General features: G+C 48.4%; 1 protein-coding gene across 5 annotated transcripts in view; it reads left to right on the forward strand.

Moving 5' to 3' along the window:
- The window catches only part of stxbp4 (syntaxin binding protein 4), a 166,909-nt gene that overhangs the window by 15,900 nt on the left and 124,250 nt on the right, over positions 1-26,759 (forward strand). For 2 of the 5 annotated variants that reach the window (XM_059948193.1, XM_059948192.1), the window contains 4 exons: positions 17,604-17,677; positions 21,173-21,268; positions 22,311-22,380; positions 26,624-26,698. In XM_059948193.1, the coding sequence (XP_059804176.1) occupies positions 17,611-17,677; positions 21,173-21,268; positions 22,311-22,380; positions 26,624-26,698 (308 nt within the window). In that variant the 5' untranslated portion in view covers positions 17,604-17,610. Of the gene's footprint in view, positions 1-2,368; positions 2,875-17,603; positions 17,678-21,172; positions 21,269-22,310; positions 22,381-26,623; positions 26,699-26,759 lie in introns of those variants that run through there. The other 3 variants (XM_059948191.1, XM_059948194.1, XM_059948195.1) reach the window with 3 other exon arrangements.

A 26,759-nucleotide genomic window follows, 5' to 3' on the forward strand; every position in this document is an offset into this window, starting at 1 on the left:
GAAAATGCAGAGCAGATAAACAATGTGCAAGGTCATTGACGAGGTAGATTGAGAGGTCAAGAGTCCATCTTATCGTGCCAGGGAGAAATTTAATCGTATGAGAACCGTGGGGTAGGAACTTTTCTTGAGCCTGGTGGCCTGTGCTTTCAGGCTTTTGTATCTTCTGCCCGATGGGAGTTGGAGGAGAAAAGAGAATGCCCAGAGTTGGTAGGGTCTTTGAGTATGCTGGCTGCTTTACTGAGGCGGCGAGAATTGCGGACAGAGTCCATGGAGGGGAGAGGCTGGTTTCCGTGATGTATAGTACACAGATGCACGCTGTCTGCAATGAACTGTCCTTGTGTGGGAGAGAATACTCGAACATGGCACCAGAGAGAGTGACTCAGTCACTTTTAGCCAGTGTTGGCTTGATGTGAAAGTCCTGTTATTATTCTATTAATCACAAGTCAGATTTCTGTAACTGGAGCCTACTTATTGTGTGACAGCAAAGAGAGATTATCCTCATTTGTATTGGGAAAGAAATTAATTGTAGTAAGCAGAGTCATGTGGAGCGCAGAGAATGGATTTGGCAGATTAATGAGTGTGAAGGAGTTCAAATCCTTTCAAATCTCAGTTATAAAGACTAATAAAGACAAAGTGATCACATCCCTTGGGAGTCTTGACATACTTCTCCTTTAGTGAATCAGTTTTGAGGTAAATTTTTCTGCAGTTAAACGGTGTGGCAGATACAATATAATTTGTTCCAATGTCTGCATTGTTGCTAAGACCAGGATTTATTGTCCACCCCTACTGCCCATGAGAAAATGGCAGTGAGCCACCCTGTTTAACAACGAGTCCTTCCGGGCAGCCTGCTTCCACTGCACTGTTGGGTTGGCGTTCCAGGCTTTTGCTGAAAGAAGGCAAAATATTTCTAAGTCAGGATGGTGCGTTACTTGGAATTGGCAAGGGATGAGGTTCCCAAATTCAAAATTATCACATGTACATTGAAACATACAGTAAAATATTTGTGTTAACAACCAACATATCTAAGGATGTGCAAGTATTAGACCATAAGACATAGGAGCAGAATTAGACCATTCAGCCCATTGAGTCTGCTCTGCCATCCCATCATGGCTAATTTATTATCCCTCTTAACCCCATTTTCCTGTCTTCTATCCATAACTCTTGACACCCTGATTAATCAAGAACCTATCAGCCTCCACCTTAAATATACCCCCCGACTTGGCCTTTCAATATTCAATAGGTTTCAATGAGAACCCCCCCCCCCCATTCTTCTAAACTCCAGTGAGAGCATGTCTACAATGTTCTCAAGCAACAACAACAGCAAAACAAGCCCCTCTTCCACCCTCCCAGCCTCTCACACACATTGGCAGGCTCCAGTCCTTGACACCAGACTCTCAGACTTGTAGACATCAGGCTTCCAACTTCCGGAGACACTGACCCATGGGCATCAACCTTTGGGCTTTGACCTCTGGACTTGCCTATCCCTGACCTTCCAACCTCCGGATTTGACCCAGGACTCACTTTGACCTCCAGAGGACCTCTGACCTTGGGAGGCCCCTGCAGTTCTTGTGGTGGAGATTGGGAGGTGCCTTCAGGGCGTTCTTGTCTATTTGCTGCAGTTACAGAGTGATACGGCACAGAAACAGGCCCTTCGGCCCAACCATCTAAACTAGTCCCATTCACCTGTGCTTGGTCTTCTGGATAGATCATGAAACCACATATTTCACTTCAACCTTGACTAGGTACCGGAGCCTCAGTACTCGCACCACCAGGTTCAGGAAGAGTTATCACCCCTTAACCATCAGGCTCTTCACTCCACCCATCGCTGAACTGTTCCCACAACCTATGGACCCACTTTCAAGGACACTTCATCCCATGTTTTTAATATTTATTGCTTATTTATTTATTTTTAAAAATCTTTGTTGTCTTTTGCACGTTGGTTGTTTGTACGTACTGTTGGGTGTGGTTTTTCATTGATTCTATTGTTTATTAAATTTTTGGTGAATGCCTGCAAGAAAATGAATCTCGGGGTCGTTCATAGTGACGTATATGTACTTTGATAACAAATTTACTTTGAACTTTTGAGTTGGATACAAATATGGACTAATTGGTCAAATTATGAATATTTAAATTCCTTACTTGCATAATCAATCACCAATTAAATTATGGTGATACAAGTGTTAATAGCCAATTTAACTTGTCGATACTCTTGGCTAATAAGACCTGTACTATTGTATTGTGATTGATTATGCAAGTATCATCAAGTCGATCAATAGTAAGTGTTAGTGTGCATCCTTGCCTTGAAGTCGTTTGCCCAGCGAGCTGTGTTGTTCAAAGTCCTTTCCCGCTTGGGTTGTTTGTGCCTATCCTCGCTCGCATTTTCTCTTAATTCTTGCCTCGCCACACTGCTAGATGCTGCCTGATCTGCTGAGTTCCTCCAGCACTTTCTGTGTACTGCTCTTCGACTTCCAGCACCCGCAGAATCTTCCGCGTCCAAGATCTCGGGGTGTTTCTGAATCATCGGAGATGCCCCCAGTCCCCGCTTTGTGGGAGAAGCTCACCCCTGAATGGAGGCACTGCGGTCGCAGACGCCAGTTGCCGAGATGGCAGGGGTGACCACGCCTGTCATTGGCTGCAGTTCGCCCTGCGCCGTCCCGAGGTGGCGACAGGCGCTGTATAAATGAAACTCTGCTATAGTCCGGCCGCTGCCCCGGCCCGCTGGGCTGGACGGCACACGGCGCTTTCCTCGCCGGCGGGAGAGAGAGGGGGCACGCAGTCTGTGTGTCAGCCGCCTATCATCATGTCTTTACTGTCTCAGTCCGAGGAGGCAGAGCCCGAGCGTTTCGATGGACTGTCGTTGTTGTACTGGTAGGGGTGAGTGTGTGAGAGAGTGTGTGTGTGTCTGTCTGTGAGTGAGTGTGTGTGTGAGTGAGTGTGTCTGTCTGTCTGTGTGTGTGTGTGTCTGTCTGTCTATCTGTCTGTGTGTGTGTGTGTCTGTGTGAGTGTGTCTGTGAGTGTCTGTGAGTGTGTGTGAGTGTGTCTGTCTGTGTCTGTGAGAGAGAGACTGACCCGGACCTGGACCCACGGGTTGGCTATACCTGCCCATCTCTATGTGCCGAGAGTATGATCAAAGTAAATTTATTAACGGATTCGTTTTTTTTGTGGGCATACTCAATAAATCCGAAAACCATAACAGAAGCAATGAAAGGCTGCCCCATCAGGACAGACAAAACCGTGCAAATACAAATAAAAAGCAATAAATATCGAGAAGTTGAGATGGAGAGTCCTTGACAGTGATTCCATCGGTTGTGGCAACAGTTCAGTGATGGGGGGAGTGAAGTTATCCCCACTGGTTGAAGAGCCCGATGGTTGAGGGGTAATAACTGGTGTGTGTGTCTCCACGTGGTTCTGCACACCCTGTCCTCTCGTTTCTGTAGTCACCTCGTGTGTCCCCGAGCGCCTGCCGAGCTCTCTGTGTATGTGTGTGTGTTTCTCTATAGCTCTGAACAATTTATTCCGCATTGTTATTGTTTTACCTTGTTCTACCTCAATGCACCGTGTAATGGTCTGATCTTGTATCTCAGTACACGCGATAAGCACTTCAGCCCAGGAAGTTGTGCCGACTGTTTAACCTACTCTAACCCTTCCCTCCCACACAGACCACTTTTCTGTCATTCATGTGCCTACCTATGAGTCTCTCAAATGCCCCTAATCTGCCTCTACCACCAGCCCTGGCAGCAAGTACCCCAAACTCGCACCACTCTGTGTTTTTTAAAAAACTTCCTCTGACATCTCCCTCCAATCACTTTAGAATTATGTCCCTTGGTATGAGCCATTTTGCCCTGGGTGAAATTATCTGGCTGTCTACCTGATACCTCTTAATGTCTTGTACACCTGGGAGTCTTCTCTCATCCTCCTTCGCTCTAAAGAGAGATGCCCTGGCGTGCTCAATCTTTCCTCATGAGTCTGATCCCGGTAGAAATTCTGGTAAATCTCTGCACCCTGTCTAAAGTTTCCATATCCGCCCTATAATGAGATGGCCAGTTCCGAGCACGGTGCTGGACGTGTCTGTTGTGTGGACCTCCAGGGATCTGCACTGTTACATTTCTCCATGTGTCATGGTGCTCCAGGTCAGTCCCGTGTGTGTGTACGTGTGTGCGTGTGTGTATGCGCGCGCGAGTCCTGTCTGCCAGGGTCTGTCAGTTCTAAGTTCAAAGTAAATTTATGTCACCATGTACAGCCCTGAGATTCATTTTCTTGTGGCATACACAGTAAATCCAAGAAACACAATAGAGTCAATGGAAGGCTGGATAAATGACCACTGTGTAAAAGACAACAAACGGTTGAGGGGTAATAACTGTTCCTGGACCTGGTGGTGTGAGTCCTGAGGCTCCTGTCCCAGCTTCCTGATGGCAGGAGTGAGAAGAGAGCATGTCCTGGGTGGTGGGGCCTCTGATGATGGATGCTGCTTTCATAGGACAGCGTCCATGTTAATCAAGTCAAGTCACTTTTTATTGTCATTTCAACCATAAACTGCTGGTACAGTACACAGTAAAAACGAAACAATGTTCCTCCAGGACCCTGGTGCTACATGAACCAACACAAAACCACACTAGACTACGTGAGACAGCACAAGGCTACACTAGACTATGTAAAGCAACACAAAAACTACACTAGACTACGGACCTACACAGGACTACATAAAGTGCACAGAACAGTGCAGGGCAGTACAATAATTAATAAACAAGACAATAGGAATAGTAGAGGACAAATTTCAATATAATAATGATGTAGATGTCAGTCTAGACTCTGGGTATTGAGGAGTCTGATGGCTTGGGGGAAGAACTATTGTACAGTCTGGTCGTGAGAGCCCGAATGCTTCGATGCCTTTTGCCAGATGGCAGGAGGAGAAGATGCACTCAGCGGTGGGGAGGGCTGCACCTGTGATGACTTGGCTGCACTCACTACTGTTTGTAGGATTTTCCATTCAAGGGCATTAGTGTTTCTGTACTAGACAATGATGTAACCAGTCAATATACTCTCCACTACACATCCAGAGCAGCTGATGTTGGCAAGCGCAGTCACACACTACCTGTGTTCCGCCTCTGTCGAGTTAAGCATCGAGTGCACATCCAGATACTTTCCCGGAGGGGAAATGGCTAATATGAGGGGCATAATTTTGAGGTGATTAGAGGAAAGTATGGGGGTGGGGAATGTCAGAGGAAGGATATTTTATGGAGTAGTGGGTGCATGGAACTCACTGCTGGGGTGATGGGGTTGGACACCTGTCTGTGGGTGGGTGGGAGGGGGGAAGGTGCTCGTTCTGTTGTATTTTGTTGCTCTTGTTGCTTGTTGACGTGCTGCTGGGGTGGAGGTAGAGGCCGATCTATCAGGGACTTTTAGGCAAGCACATGGATATAGAAATGGAGGACTTTGTGGGAGGGAAGGGCTAGATTGATCTTGGAATAGGTTACAGTATCAGCACAACATTGTGAACAGAAGGGCCCCTACAGTTCTGTGTTCTGAGATTTATATTGAAAGTTTTATCAATATATCATTTTAAGTAAAATTATTGCAACTTGTTTCCTTGAAGAACATTTTTTTTCAGAAGATTCAGTTTTGAGAAACAGCCCAGCACATCTGTAGATGTGAACTTCCCACTATTCAGGACATTTACAAAGACAGTGTGTAAAAAGGGCCCGAAGGATCATTGGGGACCCGAGTCACCATGATCACAAACTGTTCCGGAAGCTACCATCCGGAAAACAGTACTGCAGCATAAAAACCAGAACCAACAGTCGATGGGACAGCTTCTTCCACCAGGCCATCAGACTAATTAATGCTGATACAATTATATTTCCATGTTATATTGACGATCTTGTTGCAGATACTAATTACTATAAATTGCACCTTCAGACAGAGATGTAATGTAAAGATTTTTACTCATTTATGCGAAGGATGTAAGAAATAAAGTCAATATAATTCAATCCAATAGATTTGGTGAACTTGACAAATACAGATGTACTCATTTTTGGATGATAGAATTACTTACATTGCTAAATCCTCTAAATGCATCTGTTTCGGAAACTTGTGTGACCTCCTTTGAACTGATATCCTGTCTCCTGTGTGTTTCCCATCAGTAGAGAGAGGTGTTTGTTATAGACAGATTCTGGGTGACACTCAGTGATACTCGGTCACCGGGTGTCTGCTCAGTGTGGGGAGAGGTGTTTATGGACAGATTCTGGGTGATACTCGGTCACCGGGTATCTGCTCGGTGTGGGGAGAGGAGTTTATGGACAGATTCTGGGTGATACTCGGTCACCGGGTATCTGCTCAGTGTGGGGAGAGGTGTTTATGGACAGATTCTGGGTGATACTCAATGATACTCGGTCACCGGGTGTCTGCTGAGTGTGGGGAGAGGTGTTTATGGACAGATTCTGGGTGATACTCGGTCACCGGGTATCTGCTTAGTGTGGGGAGAGGAGTTTATGGACAGATTCTGGGTGACACTCAATGATACTCGGTCACCGGGTGTCTGCTCAGTGTGGGGAGAGGAGTTTATGGACAGATTCTGGGTGATACTCGGTCACCGGGTATCTGCTCGGTGTGGGGAGAGGTGTTTATGGACAGATTCTGGGTGATACTCGGTCACCGAGTATCTGCTCGGTGTGGGGAGAGGTGTTTATGGACAGATTCTGGGTGATACTCGGTCACCGGGTATCTGCTCGGTGTGGGGAGAGGTGTTTATGGACAGATTCTGGGTGATACTCGGTCACCGGGTATCTGCTCAGTGTGGGGAGAGGTGTTTATGGACAGATTCTGGGTGATACTCGGTCACCGGGTATCTGCACAGTGTGGGGAGAGGAGTTTATGGACAGATTCTGGGTGATACTCAGTCACCGGGTGTCTGCTCAGTGTGGGGAGAGGTGTTTATGGACAGATTCTGGGTGATACTCGGTCACCGGGTATCTGCTCAGTGTGGGGAGAGGAGTTTATGGACAGATTCTGGGTGACACTCAGTGATACTCGGTCACCGGGTGTCTGCTCAGTGTGGGGAGAGGAGTTTATGGACAGATTCTGGGTGATACTCGGTCACCGGGTATCTGCTCAGTGTGGGGAGAGGAGTTTATGGACAGATTCTGGGTGACACTCAGTGATACTCGGTCACCGGGTGTCTGCTCAGTGTGGGGAGAGGAGTTTATGGACAGATTCTGGGTGATACTCGGTCACCGGGTATCTGCTCAGTGTGGGGAGAGGTGTTTATGGACAGATTCTGGGTGATACTCGGTCACCGGGTATCTGCTCAGTGTGGGGAGAGGTGTTTATGGACAGATTCTGGGTGATACTCAATGATACTCGGTCACCGGGTGTCTGCTGAGTGTGGGGAGAGGTGTTTATGGACAGATTCTGGGTGACACTCAATGATACTCGGTCACCGGGTGTCTGCTGAGTGTGGGGAGAGGTGTTTATGGACAGATTCTGGGTGATACTCCGTCACCGGGTGTCTGCTCAGTGTGGGGAGAGGTGTTTATGGACAGATTCTGGGTGATACTCGGTCACCGGGTATCTGCTCAGTGTGGGGAGAGGAGTTTATGGACAGATTCTGGGTGACACTCAGTGATACTCGGTCACCGGGTGTCTGCTCAGTGTGGGGAGAGGAGTTTATGGACAGATTCTGGGTGATACTCGGTCACCGGGTATCTGCTCAGTGTGGGGAGAGGAGTTTATGGACAGATTCTGGGTGACACTCAGTGATACTCGGTCACCGGGTGTCTGCTCAGTGTGGGGAGAGGAGTTTATGGACAGATTCTGGGTGATACTCGGTCACCGGGTATCTGCTCAGTGTGGGGAGAGGTGTTTATGGACAGATTCTGGGTGATACTCGGTCACCGGGTATCTGCTCAGTGTGGGGAGAGGTGTTTATGGACAGATTCTGGGTGATACTCAATGATACTCGGTCACCGGGTGTCTGCTGAGTGTGGGGAGAGGTGTTTATGGACAGATTCTGGGTGATACTCGGTCACCGGGTATCTGCTTAGTGTGGGGAGAGGAGTTTATGGACAGATTCTGGGTGACACTCAATGATACTCGGTCACCGGGTGTCTGCTCAGTGTGGGGAGAGGAGTTTATGGACAGATTCTGGGTGATACTCGGTCACCGGGTATCTGCTCGGTGTGGGGAGAGGTGTTTATGGACAGATTCTGGGTGATACTCGGTCACCGGGTATCTGCTCGGTGTGGGGAGAGGTGTTTATGGACAGATTCTGGGTGATACTCGGTCACCGGGTATCTGCTCGGTGTGGGGAGAGGTGTTTATGGACAGATTCTGGGTGATACTCGGTCACCGGGTATCTGCTCAGTGTGGGGAGAGGTGTTTATGGACAGATTCTGGGTGATACTCGGTCACCAGGTATCTGCTCAGTGTGGGGAGAGGAGTTTATGGACAGATTCTGGGTGATACTCAGTCACCGGGTGTCTGCTCAGTGTGGGGAGAGGTGTTTATGGACAGATTCTGGGTGATACTCGGTCACCGGGTATCTGCTCAGTGTGGGGAGAGGAGTTTATGGACAGATTCTGGGTGACACTCAGTGATACTCGGTCACCGGGTGTCTGCTCAGTGTGGGGAGAGGAGTTTATGGACAGATTCTGGGTGATACTCGGTCACCGGGTATCTGCTCAGTGTGGGGAGAGGAGTTTATGGACAGATTCTGGGTGACACTCAGTGATACTCGGTCACCGGGTGTCTGCTCAGTGTGGGGAGAGGAGTTTATGGACAGATTCTGGGTGATACTCGGTCACCGGGTATCTGCTCAGTGTGGGGAGAGGTGTTTATGGACAGATTCTGGGTGATACTCGGTCACCGGGTATCTGCTCAGTGTGGGGAGAGGTGTTTATGGACAGATTCTGGGTGATACTCAATGATACTCGGTCACCGGGTGTCTGCTGAGTGTGGGGAGAGGTGTTTATGGACAGATTCTGGGTGACACTCAATGATACTCGGTCACCGGGTGTCTGCTGAGTGTGGGGAGAGGTGTTTATGGACAGATTCTGGGTGATACTCCGTCACCGGGTGTCTGCTCAGTGTGGGGAGAGGTGTTTATGGACAGATTCTGGGTGATACTCGGTCACCGGGTATCTGCTCGGTGTGGGGAGAGGTGTTTATGGACAGATTCTGGGTGATACTCGGTCACCGGGTATCTGCTCGGTGTGGGGAGAGGTGTTTATGGACAGATTCTGGGTGATACTCGGTCACCGGGTATCTGCTCGGTGTGGGGAGAGGTGTTTATGGACAGATTCTGGGTGATACTCGGTCACCGGGTATCTGCTCAGTGTGGGGAGAGGAGTTTATGGACAGATTCTGGGTGACACTCAGTGATACTCGGTCACCGGGTGTCTGCTCAGTGTGGGGAGAGGAGTTTATGGACAGATTCTGGGTGACACTCAGTGATACTCGGTCACCGGGTGTCTGCTCAGTGTGGGGAGAGGTGTTTATGGACAGATTCTGGGTGATACTCGGTCACCGGGTATCTGCTCGGTGTGGGGAGAGGAGTTTATGGACAGATTCTGGGTGATACTCGGTCACCGGGTATCTGCTCAGTGTGGGGAGAGGTGTTTATGGACAGATTCTGGGTGATACTCGGTCACCGGGTATCTGCTCAGTGTGGGGAGAGGAGTTTATGGACAGATTCTGGGTGATACTCGGTCACCGGGTATCTGCTCAGTGTGGGGAGAGGTGTTTATGGACAGATTCTGGGTGATACTCGGTCACCGGGTATCTGCTCGGTGTGGGGAGAGGAGTTTATGGACAGATTCTGGGTGATACTCGGTCACCGGGTATCTGCTCAGTGTGGGGAGAGGTGTTTATGGACAGATTCTGGGTGATACTCGGTCACCGGGTATCTGCTCGGTGTGGGGAGAGGAGTTTATGGACAGATTCTGGGTGACACTCAGTGATACTCGGTCACCGGGTATCTGCTCGGTGTGGGGAGAGGTGTTTATGGACGGATTCTGGGTGATACTCGGTCACCGGGTGTCTGCTCGGTGTGGGGAGAGGTGTTTATCGACAGATTCTGGGTGACACTCAATGATACTCGGTCATCGGGTGTCTGCTGAGTGTGGGGAGAGGTGTTTATGGACAGATTCTGGGTGATACTCAGTCACCGGGTATCTGCTCAGTGTGGGGAGAGGAGTTTATGGACAGATTCTGGGTGACACTCAGTGATACTCGGTCACCGGGTGTCTGCTCAGTGTGGGGAGAGGAGTTTATGGACAGATTCTGGGTGATACTCGGTCACCGGGTATCTGCTCAGTGTGGGGAGAGGTGTTTATGGACAGATTCTGGGTGATACTCGGTCACCGGGTATCTGCTCAGTGTGGGGAGAGGTGTTTATGGACAGATTCTGGGTGATACTCAATGATACTCGGTCACCGGGTGTCTGCTGAGTGTGGGGAGAGGTGTTTATGGACAGATTCTGGGTGACACTCGGTCACCAGGTATCTGCTCGGTGTGGGGAGAGGTGTTTATGGACAGATTCTGGGTGATACTCGGTCACCGGGTATCTGCTCGGTGTGGGGAGAGGTGTTTATGGACAGATTCTGGGTGACACTCAATGATACTCGGTCACCGGGTGTCTGCTGAGTGTGGGGAGAGGTGTTTATGGACAGATTCTGGGTGATACTCGGTCACCGGGTATCTGCTTAGTGTGGGGAGAGGAGTTTATGGACAGATTCTGGGTGACACTCAATGATACTCGGTCACCGGGTGTCTGCTCAGTGTGGGGAGAGGAGTTTATGGACAGATTCTGGGTGATACTCGGTCACCGGGTATCTGCTCGGTGTGGGGAGAGGTGTTTATGGACAGATTCTGGGTGATACTCGGTCACCGGGTATCTGCTCGGTGTGGGGAGAGGTGTTTATGGACAGATTCTGGGTGATACTCGGTCACCGGGTATCTGCTCGGTGTGGGGAGAGGTGTTTATGGACAGATTCTGGGTGATACTCGGTCACCGGGTATCTGCTCCGTGTGGGGAGAGGTGTTTATGGACAGATTCTGGGTGATACTCGGTCACCGGGTATCTGCTCAGTGTGGGGAGAGGTGTTTATGGACAGATTCTGGGTGATACTCAGTCACCGGGTATCTGCTCAGTGTGGGGAGAGGTGTTTATGGACAGATTCTGGGTGATACTCGGTCACCGGGTATCTGCTCGGTGTGGGGAGAGGTGTTTATGGACAGATTCTGGGTGATACTCGGTCACCGGGTATCTGCTCGGTGTGGGGAGAGGTGTTTATGGACAGATTCTGGGTGATACTCGGTCACCGGGTATCTGCTCAGTGTGGGGAGAGGAGTTTATGGACAGATTCTGGGTGATACTCGGTCACCGGGTGTCTGCTCGGTGTGGGGAGAGGTGTTTATGGACAGATTCTGGGTGATACTCGGTCACCGGGTATCTGCTCAGTGTGGGGAGAGGAGTTTATGGACAGATTCTGGGTGACACTCAGTGATACTCGGTCACCGGGTGTCTGCTCAGTGTGGGGAGAGGAGTTTATGGACAGATTCTGGGTGACACTCAGTGATACTCGGTCACCGGGTGTCTGCTCAGTGTGGGGAGAGGTGTTTATGGACAGATTCTGGGTGACACTCAGTGATACTCGGTCACCGGGTATCTGCTCGGTGTGGGGAGAGGTGTTTATGGACAGATTCTGGGTGACACTCAATGATACTCGGTCACCGGGTGTCTGCTGAGTGTGGGGAGAGGTGTTTATGGACAGATTCTGGGTGATACTCGGTCACCGGGTATCTGCTTAGTGTGGGGAGAGGAGTTTATGGACAGATTCTGGGTGACACTCAATGATACTCGGTCACCGGGTATCTGCTCGGTGTGGGGAGAGGTGTTTATGGACAGATTCTGGGTGATACTCGGTCACCGGGTATCTGCTCAGTGTGGGGAGAGGAGTTTATGGACAGATTCTGGGTGACACTCAGTGATACTCGGTCACCGGGTGTCTGCTCAGTGTGGGGAGAGGTGTTTATGGACAGATTCTGGGTGATACTCGGTCACCGGGTATCTGCTCAGTGTGGGGAGAGGAGTTTATGGACAGATTCTGGGTGATACTCGGTCACCGGGTGTCTGCTCGGTGTGGGGAGAGGTGTTTATGGACAGATTCTGGGTGATACTCGGTCACCGGGTATCTGCTCGGTGTGGGGAGAGGTGTTTATGGACAGATTCTGGGTGACACTCAGTGATACTCGGTCACCGGGTGTCTGCTCAGTGTGGGGAGAGGAGTTTATGGACAGATTCTGGGTGATACTCGGTCACCGGGTGTCTGCTCGGTGTGGGGAGAGGTGTTTATCGACAGATTCTGGGTGACACTCAATGATACTCGGTCACCGGGTGTCTGCTGAGTGTGTGGAGAGGTGTTTATGGACAGATTCTGGGTGATACTCAGTCACCGGGTATCTGCTCAGTGTGGGGAGAGGAGTTTATGGACAGATTCTGGGTGACACTCAGTGATACTCGGTCACCGGGTGTCTGCTCAGTGTGGGGAGAGGTGTTTATGGACAGATTCTGGGTGATACTCGGTCACCGGGTATCTGCTCGGTGTGGGGAGAGGTGTTTATGGACAGATTCTGGGTGATACTCAGTCACCGGGTATCTGCTCAGTGTGGGGAGAGGAGTTTATGGACAGATTCTGGGTGATACTCGGTCACCGGGTATCTGCTCGGTGTGGGGAGAGGTGTTTATGGACAGATTCTGGGTGATACTCGGTCACCAGGTATCTGCTCGGTGTGGGGAGAGGTGTTTATGGACAGATTCTGGGTGATACTCGGTCACCGGGTATCTGCTCGGTGTGGGGAGAGGTGTTTATGGACAGATTCTGGGTGACACTCAATGATACTCGGTCACCGGGTGTCTGCTGAGTGTGGGGAGAGGTGTTTATGGACAGATTCTGGGTGATACTCGGTCACCGGGTATCTGCTTAGTGTGGGGAGAGGAGTTTATGGACAGATTCTGGGTGACACTCAATGATACTCGGTCACCGGGTGTCTGCTCAGTGTGGGGAGAGGAGTTTATGGACAGATTCTGGGTGATACTCGGTCACCGGGTATCTGCTCGGTGTGGGGAGAGGTGTTTATGGACAGATTCTGGGTGATACTCGGTCACCGGGTATCTGCTCGGTGTGGGGAGAGGTGTTTATGGACAGATTCTGGGTGATACTCGGTCACCGGGTATCTGCTCAGTGTGGGGAGAGGTGTTTATGGACAGATTCTGGGTGATACTCGGTCACCGGGTATCTGCTCAGTGTGGGGAGAGGAGTTTATGGACAGATTCTGGGTGATACTCGGTCACCGGGTATCTGCTCAGTGTGGGGAGAGGTGTTTATGGACAGATTCTGGGTGATACTCAGTCACCGGGTATCTGCTCAGTGTGGGGAGAGGTGTTTATGGACAGATTCTGGGTGATACTCGGTCACCGGGTATCTGCTCGGTGTGGGGAGAGGTGTTTATGGACAGATTCTGGGTGATACTCTTTCACCGGGTATCTGCTCGGTGTGGGGAGAGGTGTTTATGGACAGATTCTGGGTGATACTCGGTCACCGGGTATCTGCTCAGTGTGGGGAGAGGAGTTTATGGACAGATTCTGGGTGATACTCGGTCACCGGGTGTCTGCTCAGTGTGGGGAGAGGTGTTTATGGACAGATTCTGAGTGATACTCGGTCACCGGGTATCTGCTCAGTGTGGGGAGAGGAGTTTATGGACAGATTCTGGGTGACACTCAGTGATACTCGGTCACCGGGTGTCTGCTCAGTGTGGGGAGAGGAGTTTATGGACAGATTCTGGGTGACACTCAGTGATACTCGGTCACCGGGTGTCTGCTCAGTGTGGGGAGAGGTGTTTATGGACAGATTCTGGGTGACACTCAGTGATACTCGGTCACCGGGTATCTGCTCGGTGTGGGGAGAGGTGTTTATGGACAGATTCTGGGTGACACTCAATGATACTCGGTCACCGGGTGTCTGCTGAGTGTGGGGAGAGGTGTTTATGGACAGATTCTGGGTGATACTCGGTCACCGGGTATCTGCTTAGTGTGGGGAGAGGAGTTTATGGACAGATTCTGGGTGACACTCAATGATACTCGGTCACCGGGTATCTGCTCGGTGTGGGGAGAGGTGTTTATGGACAGATTCTGGGTGATACTCGGTCACCGGGTATCTGCTCAGTGTGGGGAGAGGAGTTTATGGACAGATTCTGGGTGACACTCAGTGATACTCGGTCACCGGGTGTCTGCTCAGTGTGGGGAGAGGTGTTTATGGACAGATTCTGGGTGATACTCGGTCACCGGGTATCTGCTCAGTGTGGGGAGAGGAGTTTATGGACAGATTCTGGGTGATACTCGGTCACCGGGTGTCTGCTCGGTGTGGGGAGAGGTGTTTATGGACAGATTCTGGGTGATACTCGGTCAACGGGTATCTGCTCAGTGTGGGGAGAGGAGTTTATGGACAGATTCTGGGTGACACTCAGTGATACTCGGTCACCGGGTGTCTGCTCAGTGTGGGGAGAGGAGTTTATGGACAGATTCTGGGTGACACTCAGTGATACTCGGTCACCGGGTATCTGCTCGGTGTGGGGAGAGGTGTTTATGGACAGATTCTGGGTGATACTCGGTCACCGGGTATCTGCTCGGTGTGGGGAGAGGTGTTTATGGACAGATTCTGGGTGATACTCGGTCACCGGGTATCTGCTCAGTGTTTGCTCTTGTCAGCAGACTGCTCTCTGCCCCCTCCGCTGCTTGATCAGTTTATGAGATAATATAAGTCAGCCAGTGAGATTACTTCATAACCAGGCTCTACAAAAAGGAGTAAATTGATTTTGGGCACTCAATAAATACCAAAAACATTTGACTTCCCATTCCCATTCTGGAATGTCGATCCGTGGGTAGGTGAGGAGAATAGAATGTCTGAGAGAAACGGGAATGGAAAAAGAGATGTGGGGGTGTGGGGGTAGAGATTACCAGAAGTTAGAGAGATCAGGCGTTCCCAGTCTGAGGTCCATGGACCCCTTCAAAAGGTTTGTTTATTATCAAAGTGTACAACTCTGAAATTCTTCTCCGGATAGCCACAAAACCAAAAAAGAAAAGAATGGTAGCAATGATCATCAACCCGGAAAATTCTTGCCCTCCCCGTACCAAAAAATTAACTAAATTGATACAGGCACATTGGCCCCCAAATCACTGTCACACACACTCTCACACCCCACCCCCCCAAGAAGATCAGGCAAAAAACACAAATTATAATTTAAAAAGACGTAGACTGAGGAAAAGAAAGTCTCTAGTCCAAGTCCATATCGGAAGTGCAGCAAACCTGGGCAACGTTAAGCAACCTTGCTTAATGATGCTGGTCCATGGCTACCCAGATGGAACATGAGCTGTTGCTCCTCCAGCCTGAGAGTGACCCCATAGCAATATAGGGAGGCCATGGACCGACATGTTGGAATAGAAATGGGGAGTCAAACTGAGATTCAAGATTATTTAATGTCATTTCCAGTACACAAATGTAAGGAGAATTAAATAATTGTTACTGCAGATCTGATGCAGCACAAAAATACACAAGATAAAGTACAAACCGCATTTCCAGAAAAGTTGGGATATTTTCCAAAATGCAATAAAAACAAAAATCTGTGATATGTTAATTCACGTGAACCTTTATTTAACTGACAAAAGTACAAAGAAAAGATTTTCAATAGTTTAACTGACCAACTTAATTGTATTTTGTAAACATACACAAATTTAGAATTTGATGGCTACAACACACTCAACAAAAGTTGGGACAGAGTTAAAATAAGATTGAAAAGTGCACAGAATATTCAAGTAACACCGGTTTGGAAGACTCCACATTGAGCAAGTTAATTGGTAGCAGGTGAGGTATCATGACTGGGTATAAAAGTAGCGTCCATCAAAGGCTCAGTCTTTGCAAGCAAGGATGGGTCGTGGCTCACCCCTTTGTGCCAAAATTCGTGAGAGAATTGTTAGTCAGTTCAAAAGGAACATTTCCCAATGCAAGGTTGCAGAGAATTGAGATCTTTCAACATCGACAGTACATAATATTGTGAAAAAATTCAGAGAATTCAGAGACATCTCAGTGCGTAAAGGGCAAGGTTGGAAACCACTGTTGAATGCGCATGATCTTCGAGCCCTCAGGCGGCACTGCCTAAGAAACCATCATGCTACTGTGACAATTATAGCCACCTGGGCTCGGGAGTACTTCGGAAAACCATTGTCACTTAACACAGTCCGTCGCTGTATCCAGAAATGCAACTTGAAACTGTATTACACAAGGAGGAAGCCATACATCAACTCTATGCAGAAACGCCGGCAGGTTCTCTGGGCCCGAGCTCATCTCAGATGGACCGAAAGACTGTGGAACCATGTGCTGTGGTCAGATGAGGCCACATTTCAGCTGGTTTTCAGAAAAAAACGGGCATTGAGTTCTCCGTGCCAAAGATGAAAATGACCATCCTGATTGTTATCAGTGAAAGGTGCAAAAGCCAGCATCTGTGATGGTATGCGGGTGCATCAGTGCCCATGGCATGGGTGAGTTGCATGTATGTGAAGGTACCATTGACTCTGAGGTATGTATTAGGATTTTAGAGAGACATATGTTGCCATCAAGGTGACGTCTCTTCCCGGGACGTCCATGCTTATTTCAGCAGGACAATGCCAGACCACATTCTGCACGGGCTACAACAGCGTGGCTTTGTAGACACAGAGTGCGTGTGCTTGACTGGCCTGCTGCCAGTCCAGATCTATCTCCTATTGAAAATGTATGGCACATCATGAAGAGGAGAATCAGACAACGGAGACCACGGACTGCTGAGCAGCTGAAGTCTTATATCAAGCAAGAATGGACAAGATTTCCAATTGCAAATCTACTACAATAGTATCCTCAGTTCCAAAACGATTAAAAAGTGTTATTAAAAGGAAAGGTGATATAACACAATGGTAAACCTGCCTCTGTCCCAACTTTTGTTGAGTGTGTTGCAGCCATCAAATTCTAAATTTGTGTATATTTACAAAATACAATTAAGTTGGTGAGTAAAACTATTGAAAATCTTTATACTTTTGTCAGTTAAATAAGGGTTCATGTGAATTAACATATCACAGTTTTTTGTTTTTATTGCATTTTGGAAAATATCCCAACATTTTCTGGAAATGGGATTTGTACATAATAACACAAAATAAATATAAATTCATAAGATAGCTTCTGTACATTGGTTGTGTATCCATAAAGTTTCACAAGGCTGTGCACAAGGTGACTGACAGGAAATAATATAGTGGTGGAGTTACTGGGTGGAGTTGTTGATCAGCCTTACTGCTTGGGGAAAGTAAATGGATGGCCACTGGGAAAACCTGCCGTTTGTGGCTGACGGAGCAACGGTGCTCGATGAACTGGTCCCCCAATCCACATCGGGACTCACAGACATAGAGGAGGCCAGACTGGGAACACCCGATACAGTAGATGACCCCGACAGACTCCCAGGTGAAGTGATTTTATTTTCCTTCACTGTAGGTTTCTTGTGAATAATTATTGTGTGTACATTCCCTTCAGGACCATCATGGGACCCTATGGAATCAATCGGGCTGTACAACGTATGGTGTTCTCTGACTGTGAGAATGGCCTGGGTAAGTCTGAGCTTCTGGGTTGTGTCGTCTATCACGTCCACCCATGTGGACAGGCAGAGAGGTACGTTAGCCTAGTGGTTAGTGCCACGCTTTACAGCACCAGCAATAAGATCAGGGTTCAGTTCCACCGCTGTCTGTAAAGAGTTTGCATGTTCCCACCACGACTGTGTGGGTTCTCTCCAGGTGCTCCAGTTTCCTCCCACATCCCGAGAAATGTCGATTAAATCGGGCCTCAGCCTGAAACGGTGACTGCTTATTAATTTCCGTAGATGCCGCCTGACCTGCTGAGTTCCTCCAGCATTGCGTGTGTTGCTGAGGGTTAGTAAGTTGTGGGCTTGCTATGTTTGCGCAAGAAGCTTCACAACACTTGTGGATTGCCTCTGACACATCATCAGACCATTGACATAAACGATGCATTTCAATCTCTGTTTCAATGTTTAGATGTATATGTATAGTTAATACCATCATTCCCACAATCCTGATTGAGAAGTTGCAGAACCTGGGCCCCTGTACCTCCCTCTGCAATTGGATCCTCAACTTCCTAACCGGAAGACCACAATTTGTGCAGGTTGGTGATAACATCTCCTCACTGACGATTATCACTGGTGCACCTCGGGTGTGTGCTTAGCCCACTGCTCGACTCTCTCTATACCCATGACTGTGTGGCTAGACATAGCTCAAGTACCACTGTTGGTAGAACCTCAGATGGTGACAAGAGGATGTACAGGAGTGAGATATGCCAACTAGTGGAATGGTGCTGCAGCACTCAATGTCAGTAAGATGAAAGAGCTGATTGTGGACCTCAGGAAGGGTAAGGTGAAGGAACACATACCAATCCTCATAGAGAGATCAGAAGTGGAGAGAGTGAGCAGTTTCAAATTCCTGGGTGTCAACATATCAATGCAGTTGTAAAGAAGGCAAGAGAGCTGATGTACTTTATTAGGAGTTTGAAGAGATTTGGTATTTCAACAAATAGACTCAAAAACTTCTATAGTTGTACCATGGAGAGCATTCTGACAGGCTGCATCACTGTCTGGTCTGGGGTGGTGGGGCTACTGCACAGGACCGAAAGGAGCTGCAGAGGGTTGTCAATTTAGTCAGTTCCATCTTGGGTACTAGCCTGCAAAGTACCCAGGACATCTTTAAGGAACAGTGTCTCAAAAAGGCAGTGTCTATTATTAAGGACCTCCAGCACCCAGGGCATGCCCTTTTCTCACTGTTACCATCAGGTAGGAGATACAGAAGCCTGAAGGCACACACTCAGCGATTCAGGAACAGTTTCTCCCCCTCTGCCATCCAATTCCTAAATGGACATTGAACCCTTGGACACTACCTCACTTTTTAAAAAATATATAGTATTTCAGTTTTTTGCACGATTTTTAATCTATCTAATATATGTATACTGTATTAAGTATATTGAATAAGATTTACTTTTTTTCTGTATTATGTATTGCATTGAACTGCTGCTGCTAAGTTAACAAATTTCACGTCACATGCCAGTGATAATAAACCTGATTCTGATATGTGACAAATAAAGCTCATCTGGATTCAACCCGCTGGGTCCTCACACTGATCCAAAACAATTGCTGGCAGCCTGCGACCCCACAAAGTTTTCATACGCGTGTGACATGCCCACAGCTCCAGAGAGTCAACTTCCCTGTTTCAGTCCTTAATTAGCAATTAGCAAATATACACTTAAGCGTTATTGAGCGTCATCTTAGTGGTCAGCAAAATACAACCTCAGCCAGTCCCAAGCTACAAACTGTCACAATACAAGCAAGAATACGTAATTTATCCTTTTATTTTTACCACACCCCTGTGAACGTGACCAGTTACCACAATACATGTAATAAACATGCAGGGCAGGCTCCTACACTAACTATCAATGACCCAATATACACTGGTCCTACGTTAGTCAGTCTCAGTATTGCACTGAAGTCCTGAGTCGGGCTTGAGCTCTCCACCCTCTGCCTGCTGAAAAAGAGGAGGCACTGGATTAAAGTTGTCACTACAGGCAGGACAAGTGCTACACCACCTCCCTCATCACTATTCTCGTCCCTAAACAGGCCTTACAAGTGAAGCGACTCTTCACAATGTTGGAGTCCTCTAGTATATTCAGCACTCACACCCTACATAAGTGAGACCCCTCCCAGATCGTTTTGTTGAGCACCACCCTCCATCCACTGCAGAAGGCAGGCTCTCCCGGTGGCCGCCCACGCCCATTCTGACATGTCTGTCCATAGCCATCTCTACTGCCATGATGAGGCCAAACTCGGTTTGAAGGAGCAACACTGTCTACGTAGTCTCCAACCTGACAGCATCAATGTTGATTTCTCTAACTTCCTGGAATTTCTCCCCTTGCCCCCTTTTTCTTTTTTCATTCCCCTTTCTGGCTCCCTTCTCACTCCTTCTCTCCTCACCTACTCTTCACCTCCCTCTGGTTGCCCTCTTTCTTTCTCCACTGCCCCCTCCTCTTAAATTCCTTCAGCTCTTTATCTCTTCCACCTATCACTTCCCAGCTTCTCACTTCACCCCCCCTCCACTACCCATCCTCCTTGCCCCTCACCTGGTCTCACCTATCACCTGCCAGCTTGTACTCCATCTGCCCCCACCCCAGCCTTGTTCTGGCTTCTTTCCCCCTTCCTTTCCAGTCCTGATGAAGGGTTTCGGCCCAACTATTTATTCTTCTTCATAGATGCTGCCTGACCTGTTGTGTTTTTCCAGGTAGATAGGTAGGTGTGTGAGTGTGTGTGTGTGTCTCTCTCTGCATTTGGTTTACTATTGAAGCCCTGTGGAGGTTCAGATTTATTTATCACATCCACATGGACACATGTAGTGAAATGTGACATTTGCATTAACCACCAAGGATTTGCTGGGCAGAAGCCAGCGGGTTTTGCCGCTCATTCTGGTGCTGTGATAGTGTTAGGCTGACTGCTGTGCTACTGTGCCACCCTCCCAATTAGACTCGTGACCAGTTACACTGCACACGGTGACAGCTGTGTGTCAGAAACAGCAATGTTGATATCACATTTTACACTGACTCCCACGTTACAGACTGACATTACAAAGATGAGGTGACGCAAATAAAGATTCAAGTTAAAGATTAGTGCTGTTTGTCACAAGTCATCCAAACACACAGTGAAGTGTAACATTTGTGTCAACGACCAATACAGTCTGAGGAGCAGCCCGCCTGTGTCACCAACAGAGCATGCCCACAGCTCAATGACCCTACCCATACGTCCTTGGAATGTGGGAGGAAACCCAAGCGGTCACGGAGAGAACGTACAAAGTCCTGGGCAGCAGTGGGAATTGATCCCTGTTACGCTAACTGCTATGCCACTGTGTGGGAATGTCTGGATGAGGTCACTTTTACAGAGAGCAAAAGGAGGCCAGCTGGATCAGTTGGAATAGTGACATCTAGAAGTCGCAAGCTGCGACTGAGGAAGTTGCGGTGCCAACACAGAATTGATAACATAATTCTTTTCTCTGTTTTAGGTATTAAAGTTATTGGTGGGTTTAAAGAACAAACCGGTGAGGAGTATGGAATTTATGTTAAGCGTATTTTGCAGAGTGGAATAGCAGCAAGCGATGGTAAGCATATAGTGTCTGCTGCTGTATTTTATAGTAAAGTACAGACTGCTCAGCCCACTGTGTTGTGCCAACCTTTTAACCTACTCTAACATCAATCTAACCCTTCCCTGCCACATAGCCCTCCATTTTTCTATCATCCATGTGCCTATCGAAGGGGTTTATGAAACTCTAATGTATCTGCCTCTACCACCACCCTAGCAGGTCATTCTTTGCACCTACCACTCCAAAAACCTACCTTCAACATCTCCCCAATACTTTCCTCCAGTCACCTTAAAATTATTGTCATTATTATGTGTCGTGTCGTATGACATGGGTGATCATGGTCATGATCAATACTCTTCAGAGATTGTCTACCTGGTGTCATTGGTCACATAACCAGGACTTGTGATATGCACCAGTTGTTCATTCAACCATGCACCACCTGCTCTCATGGCTTCACGTGACCCTGATTAGGGGCTAAGCAGGTGCTACACCTTGCTCAAGGGTGACCTGCAGGTTAACAGAGAAGGAGCAGCCTCCACCTCCTTTGGTAGAGATGTATCTCCACTCTGCCACCCACTTAAAATTATGCTCCTGATATTAGCAATTCCCTTCCTGGGGAAAAAGTCTGATTATCCACTCAATCTATGCCTCTTATCATCTTGTGTACCCCTATCAAGTCACCTTTCATCCTTCCTTCCTTCACTTCAGAGAATAGCCCGAGCTCACTCAACCTGTCCTCATAAGACATGCTCTCTAATCGAGCCAGCATCTTGGTAAATCTCTCTCTATCTGGTCAGAACCTAATACAGTACTCCGATGGTCTAACCAGAGTTGTGTAGAGCTGCAGCATTACCTTGTAGCTCTTGGACTCAGTCATGCCATGCAAACTGCTCTGCTACTGTGCCACCCCTCACTTCAGCCAACGAGGGTCAGCACACATGCCCGTTCCAGTGGGGGCAACGAGAGCAGCCCAGTGGAGTGGGGAGGGCCATGACCTAATGCTGAGGTTGGACCTGTGTCCCAGCTGTCTTTTTGGATCTAATCCCTGCCTCTGTTTCAGGTCGACTGCAGCCTGGTGATTTGATCTTGGAGGTGAATGGAGAGGACCTGGCTGGAGTTACGAACGAGAGGTACGTGATCTGGTGCTAAGCAGCAACATTCCTCATCTCCACCGGTGGCTCTGCCCGAGGCTGGCATGGCCACCAATTTTGAGAGCCTCTCCATGGGGTCAGTAGTTTCCTCCCCAACCCTTTCCACTAGCTCTCTAGAATGTCTGGGATGGGTAGGGATATGATTATGCCGGCTGCTTTACCGAGGCAGAATCCATGGAAGGGTGGCTGGTTTCTGAGCTGTATCAGACCGGGTTATTGCCGTACCAAGCTGCGATGCACCCAGATGGGATGTTTTCTGTGGTGCATCAGTAGTGCTGACTATCTGTTCCCTTGGTCGCGGTATTCCAGCACTCATTTTCACTATGCAGACGGACGTGGTCCTTGCCATTTGAGCAAGTGCTCTTGCTTGAGCACCCTCTCTGACCAGACTGTGGGACCCCCTCCGTACCCCTCTCCACGGTCTCGTGGGACCCCTTTCTGCCACTCTCCACCGAGACGCTCCTCAAACCTGTTGTCTTGGCCAGCCTTCTGGTGACCTGCCCTGATATCTGTGTGTCTGATTTTGGAATGTTTTAAAAGTGGTCACCAATGATAGTTAGGTAGTGTTAATAGACTATTCAGAAATCTGGTGATGGAGTGGAAGAAACTGTTCCTAAAATGTTGAGTGTGGGTCTTCAGGTTCCTGTACCTTCTCCCTAATGTCCCAGAGGGGGAGGGTCTTCAACAATGGATGCTGCTTTCTTGAGCCACTGTCCTTTGAAGATGTCCTCGATGCCAAGGAAGGTTCTGCTGTGATAGAACTGGCTGAATCCACAACCTTTTGAGTTCTGCATTCTGTTCTGACTTCCCCACTATAGGAATGATGTAGAGACTTTAGACAGAGTGCAGAAGAGATTCACCAGGATGCTGCCTGGATTAGAGAGCATGAGCTATGGGAGAGGTTGGACAAACTTGGGTTGTTTTCTCTGAAGCAGTGGAGGCTGAGGGGAGATCTGATGGAGTAGGAGTTCCCAACCATTTTTATTCCCTTGAGCCATACCATTAACCGAGGGGTCTGTGGGCTACAGGTCGGGACCCCTTGTGATAGACGTTTATAAGGTTATGAGAGCCATAAGTAGAGTTAAAAAAAACCTATACCTTTTTCCCAATCTGCAATGTCTAATACCAGAGGGCATGAATTTAAAGTGAGGGGGTAATTTCAGAGGAGGTGAGTGGGGCAGGCTTTTGTTTACATAGTTGATAATGCTTGGGTTGTACTACCTGGGGTGGTGGTGGAGAGTCGTACAAGGGCTCGGGTAGGCACATGGATATGCAGAGAATAGGGGGATATGGAAGCAGAAGGGATCAGTTTAGTTCTCTCTCTGCACCAGCCGCGACCTCGCCATCAAACCTGCAGTCTGGCGGACTGATCTTTACCTTGCTGAGGCCAGGTGGCAACTCTCAGGCACCTCCTCATACCTACCCCTTGATAAAGGCCCCACTTGGGACCATCAGGAGATTTCTCCAACATTGGCTCTGGAGATCTCCCATCAATTGCCATCAACATCATAGTTCCCTTACCCCACACTCTGTGTTTTTACCTCCTACCCAAGATCCACAAGCCTGGTTCTCCAATAGGCCCATTGTCTACTGGTTCTGGACCCACTGAACTTGTGTCTGCATATCTCGACTTCATTCTATCCCACAGTCTCTTCCCATCTGCTGTACATCCACCACACTTTTCATGCTCTCGATCTCCTCAACAGCTTTCAATTCCCTAGCCCTGATTGCCTCATTTTCAGCATGGATGTCCAGTCCCTAAACAGCTCTATCCCCAATCATGAAGGCCTTAAAACCCTCTGCTTCTTTCATGGCAACAGACCTGACCAGTTCCACTTCACCACTATCCTCCTTTGTCCAGCAGAACTGGTCCTCACTCTCAGCCATTTATCTTTCGGCTCCTCCCACTTTCTCCCACTCAAGGGGTACTTATGGGCACTCGCATATGCCCCAGCTATGTCTGTCTCATTGGCTATGTACAACAGACCATGTTTCAATCCTTGTCTGGTAATGCTCCCCAACTCTTCCTGCGCTTCACCAACAACTTCCACCCTGCCCTTAAATTCACTTGGTCCTTTTCTGATGCCTCTTTCCCCTTTCTTGATCTGTTTCCATCTCTGGAAACAAATTGCTTACCAATATCTTTTATAAATGACCAATGACTATGGCTATCTTGACTATACCTTTTCCCAATCTGTCTCCTGTAAAAATGCTAAACAAGAGAAAACCTGCAGATGCTGGAAACCTGAGTAACACACACACAATGCTGGAGGATCTCAGCAGGTCAGACAGTGTCTATGGTCAGAGTAACACACACAAAATGCTGGAGGAAGTCAGCAGGTCAGACAGTGTCTATGGTCAGAGTAACACACAAAATGCTGGAGGAACTCAGCAGGTCAGACAGTGTCTACGGTCAGAGTAACACACACAGAATGCTGGAGGAACTCAGCAGGTCAGACAGTGTCTATGGTCAGAGTAACACACACAAAATGCTGGAGGAACTCAGCAGGTCAGACAGTGTCTATGGTCAGAGTAACACACACAAAATGCTGGAGGAACTCAGCAGGTCAGACAGTGTCGATGGTCAGAGTAACACACACAAAATGCTGGAGGAACTCAGCAGGTCAGACAGTGTCTATGGTCAGAGTAACACACACAAAATGCTGGAAGAACTCAGCAGGTCAGACAGTGTCTATGGTCAGAGTAACACACACAAAATGCTGGAAGAACTCAGCAGGTCAGACAGTGTCTATGGTCAGAGTAACACACACAAAATGCTGGAGGAACTCAGCAGGTCAGACAGTGTCTACGGTCAGAGTAACACACACAGAATGCTGGAGGAACTCAGCAGGTCAGACAGTGTCTATGGTCAGAGTAACACACACAAAATGCTGGAGGAACTCAGTAGGCCAGGCAGTGTCTATGGTCAGAGTAACACACACAAAATGCTGGAGTAACTCAGCAGGCCGGACAGTGTCTATGGTCAGAGTAACACACACAAAATGCTGGAGGAACTCAGCAGGTCAGACAGTGTCTATGGTCAGAGCAGCAGACACAAAATGCTGGAGGAACTCAGCAGGCCAGGCAGCAACTGTGGAAAAAAGTACAGTCTTCATTTTGGGCCAATATCCTTCAGTCCTGCCGAAGGATTTTGGGCCAAAATGTCAACTGTACTTTCTTCCACTGATGCTGCCTGGCCTGCTGAGTTCCTCCAGCATTTTGTGTGTGTTGCTGTAAAAATGCTATTCCCTTTTCTCAGTTCCTTCATCTCCTCTGCATCTGTTCCCAAGACAAGGCTTTGCTTTCCAGAAAATTGGAGATGTCCTCCTTCTTCAAAAAAAAAATAGGTTTTCCTTCCTCCACCATTGATGCTGCCCTCATCCACATCTCCATTTCCCAAACGCCTGCTCTCACCCTGTCCTCCTGTTGCGTAAATGGGGATGGTGTTCCTCCCCTACTACTCTGTGAGTCTCCTCATCCAGCACATCATTCTCCACAACATGTCATATTCTGTCTGCGGAGCCTGTAAGCTGATGATGTGAACATTGATTTCTCCAACATTCAGCAATTTTCCTCCCTCCTCCTTCCCTCTTCAATTCCCTTCTTGCCTTTTCACTTCTCATTTGCCTATCACCTCCCCCTGGTGCCCCACCTCCTTCCCATTTTCCCATGGTCCACTCTCCTGTCCTATCAGATTCCTTTCTCTCCAGCCTTTTGTCTTTTCCACCTATCACCTCCTAGCTTACTTTATCCCCTCCCCCACCCAACTAGCTTCACCTATCGCCTGCCAGCTTGCGCTCCTCCCCCGTTCCCCACCAACACAGTCTGGCATCTTCCTCTTTCCTTTCCAGTCCTGTTGAAGGATCTCGGCCTGAATCATAGATGTGCCTGAACTGCTGAGTTCCTCTCACATTTTGCAAGCGTTCCTCTGGAAATCCAGCATCTGCAGAATCTCGTGTCTTTATAGTTAGGTGTTTTATTGCTTATGCCCAAAAGCATGCCTGTGCAGTACTGTTCTATGTTCTAGTGCAGACAAGTCGGACATGTGCTTAGAATGAATTGTTGCTGGTCCGGATTAGCCCAGGAGAGAGGTTGCTCGACTGGTTTGAGATAGTTCTACAGAGAGCTCTTTCTGAGCCAGAGTAACACAGTCTGGAGCTGCCCTGACCGTGAGCGTCATAAAGCCATGTCCTTAAAGTGAACTGTTTGTGATCTTTCACAGGGCTGTGGACATCCTGCGCACCGCCTCAGCATCCAGTCACATGTCCTTGCTGATCGCTCGCGATGATGAATCCAGGTAATAAAGGCTTCTTCTTTCCTTCATCCTTAAGCCCCTTAATGTCGTTAGACTGGGATTT

The sequence above is a fragment of the Hypanus sabinus genome, chromosome 23 (assembly GCF_030144855.1).
Source record: "Hypanus sabinus isolate sHypSab1 chromosome 23, sHypSab1.hap1, whole genome shotgun sequence".
Lineage (NCBI taxonomy): Eukaryota > Metazoa > Chordata > Chondrichthyes > Myliobatiformes > Dasyatidae > Hypanus > Hypanus sabinus.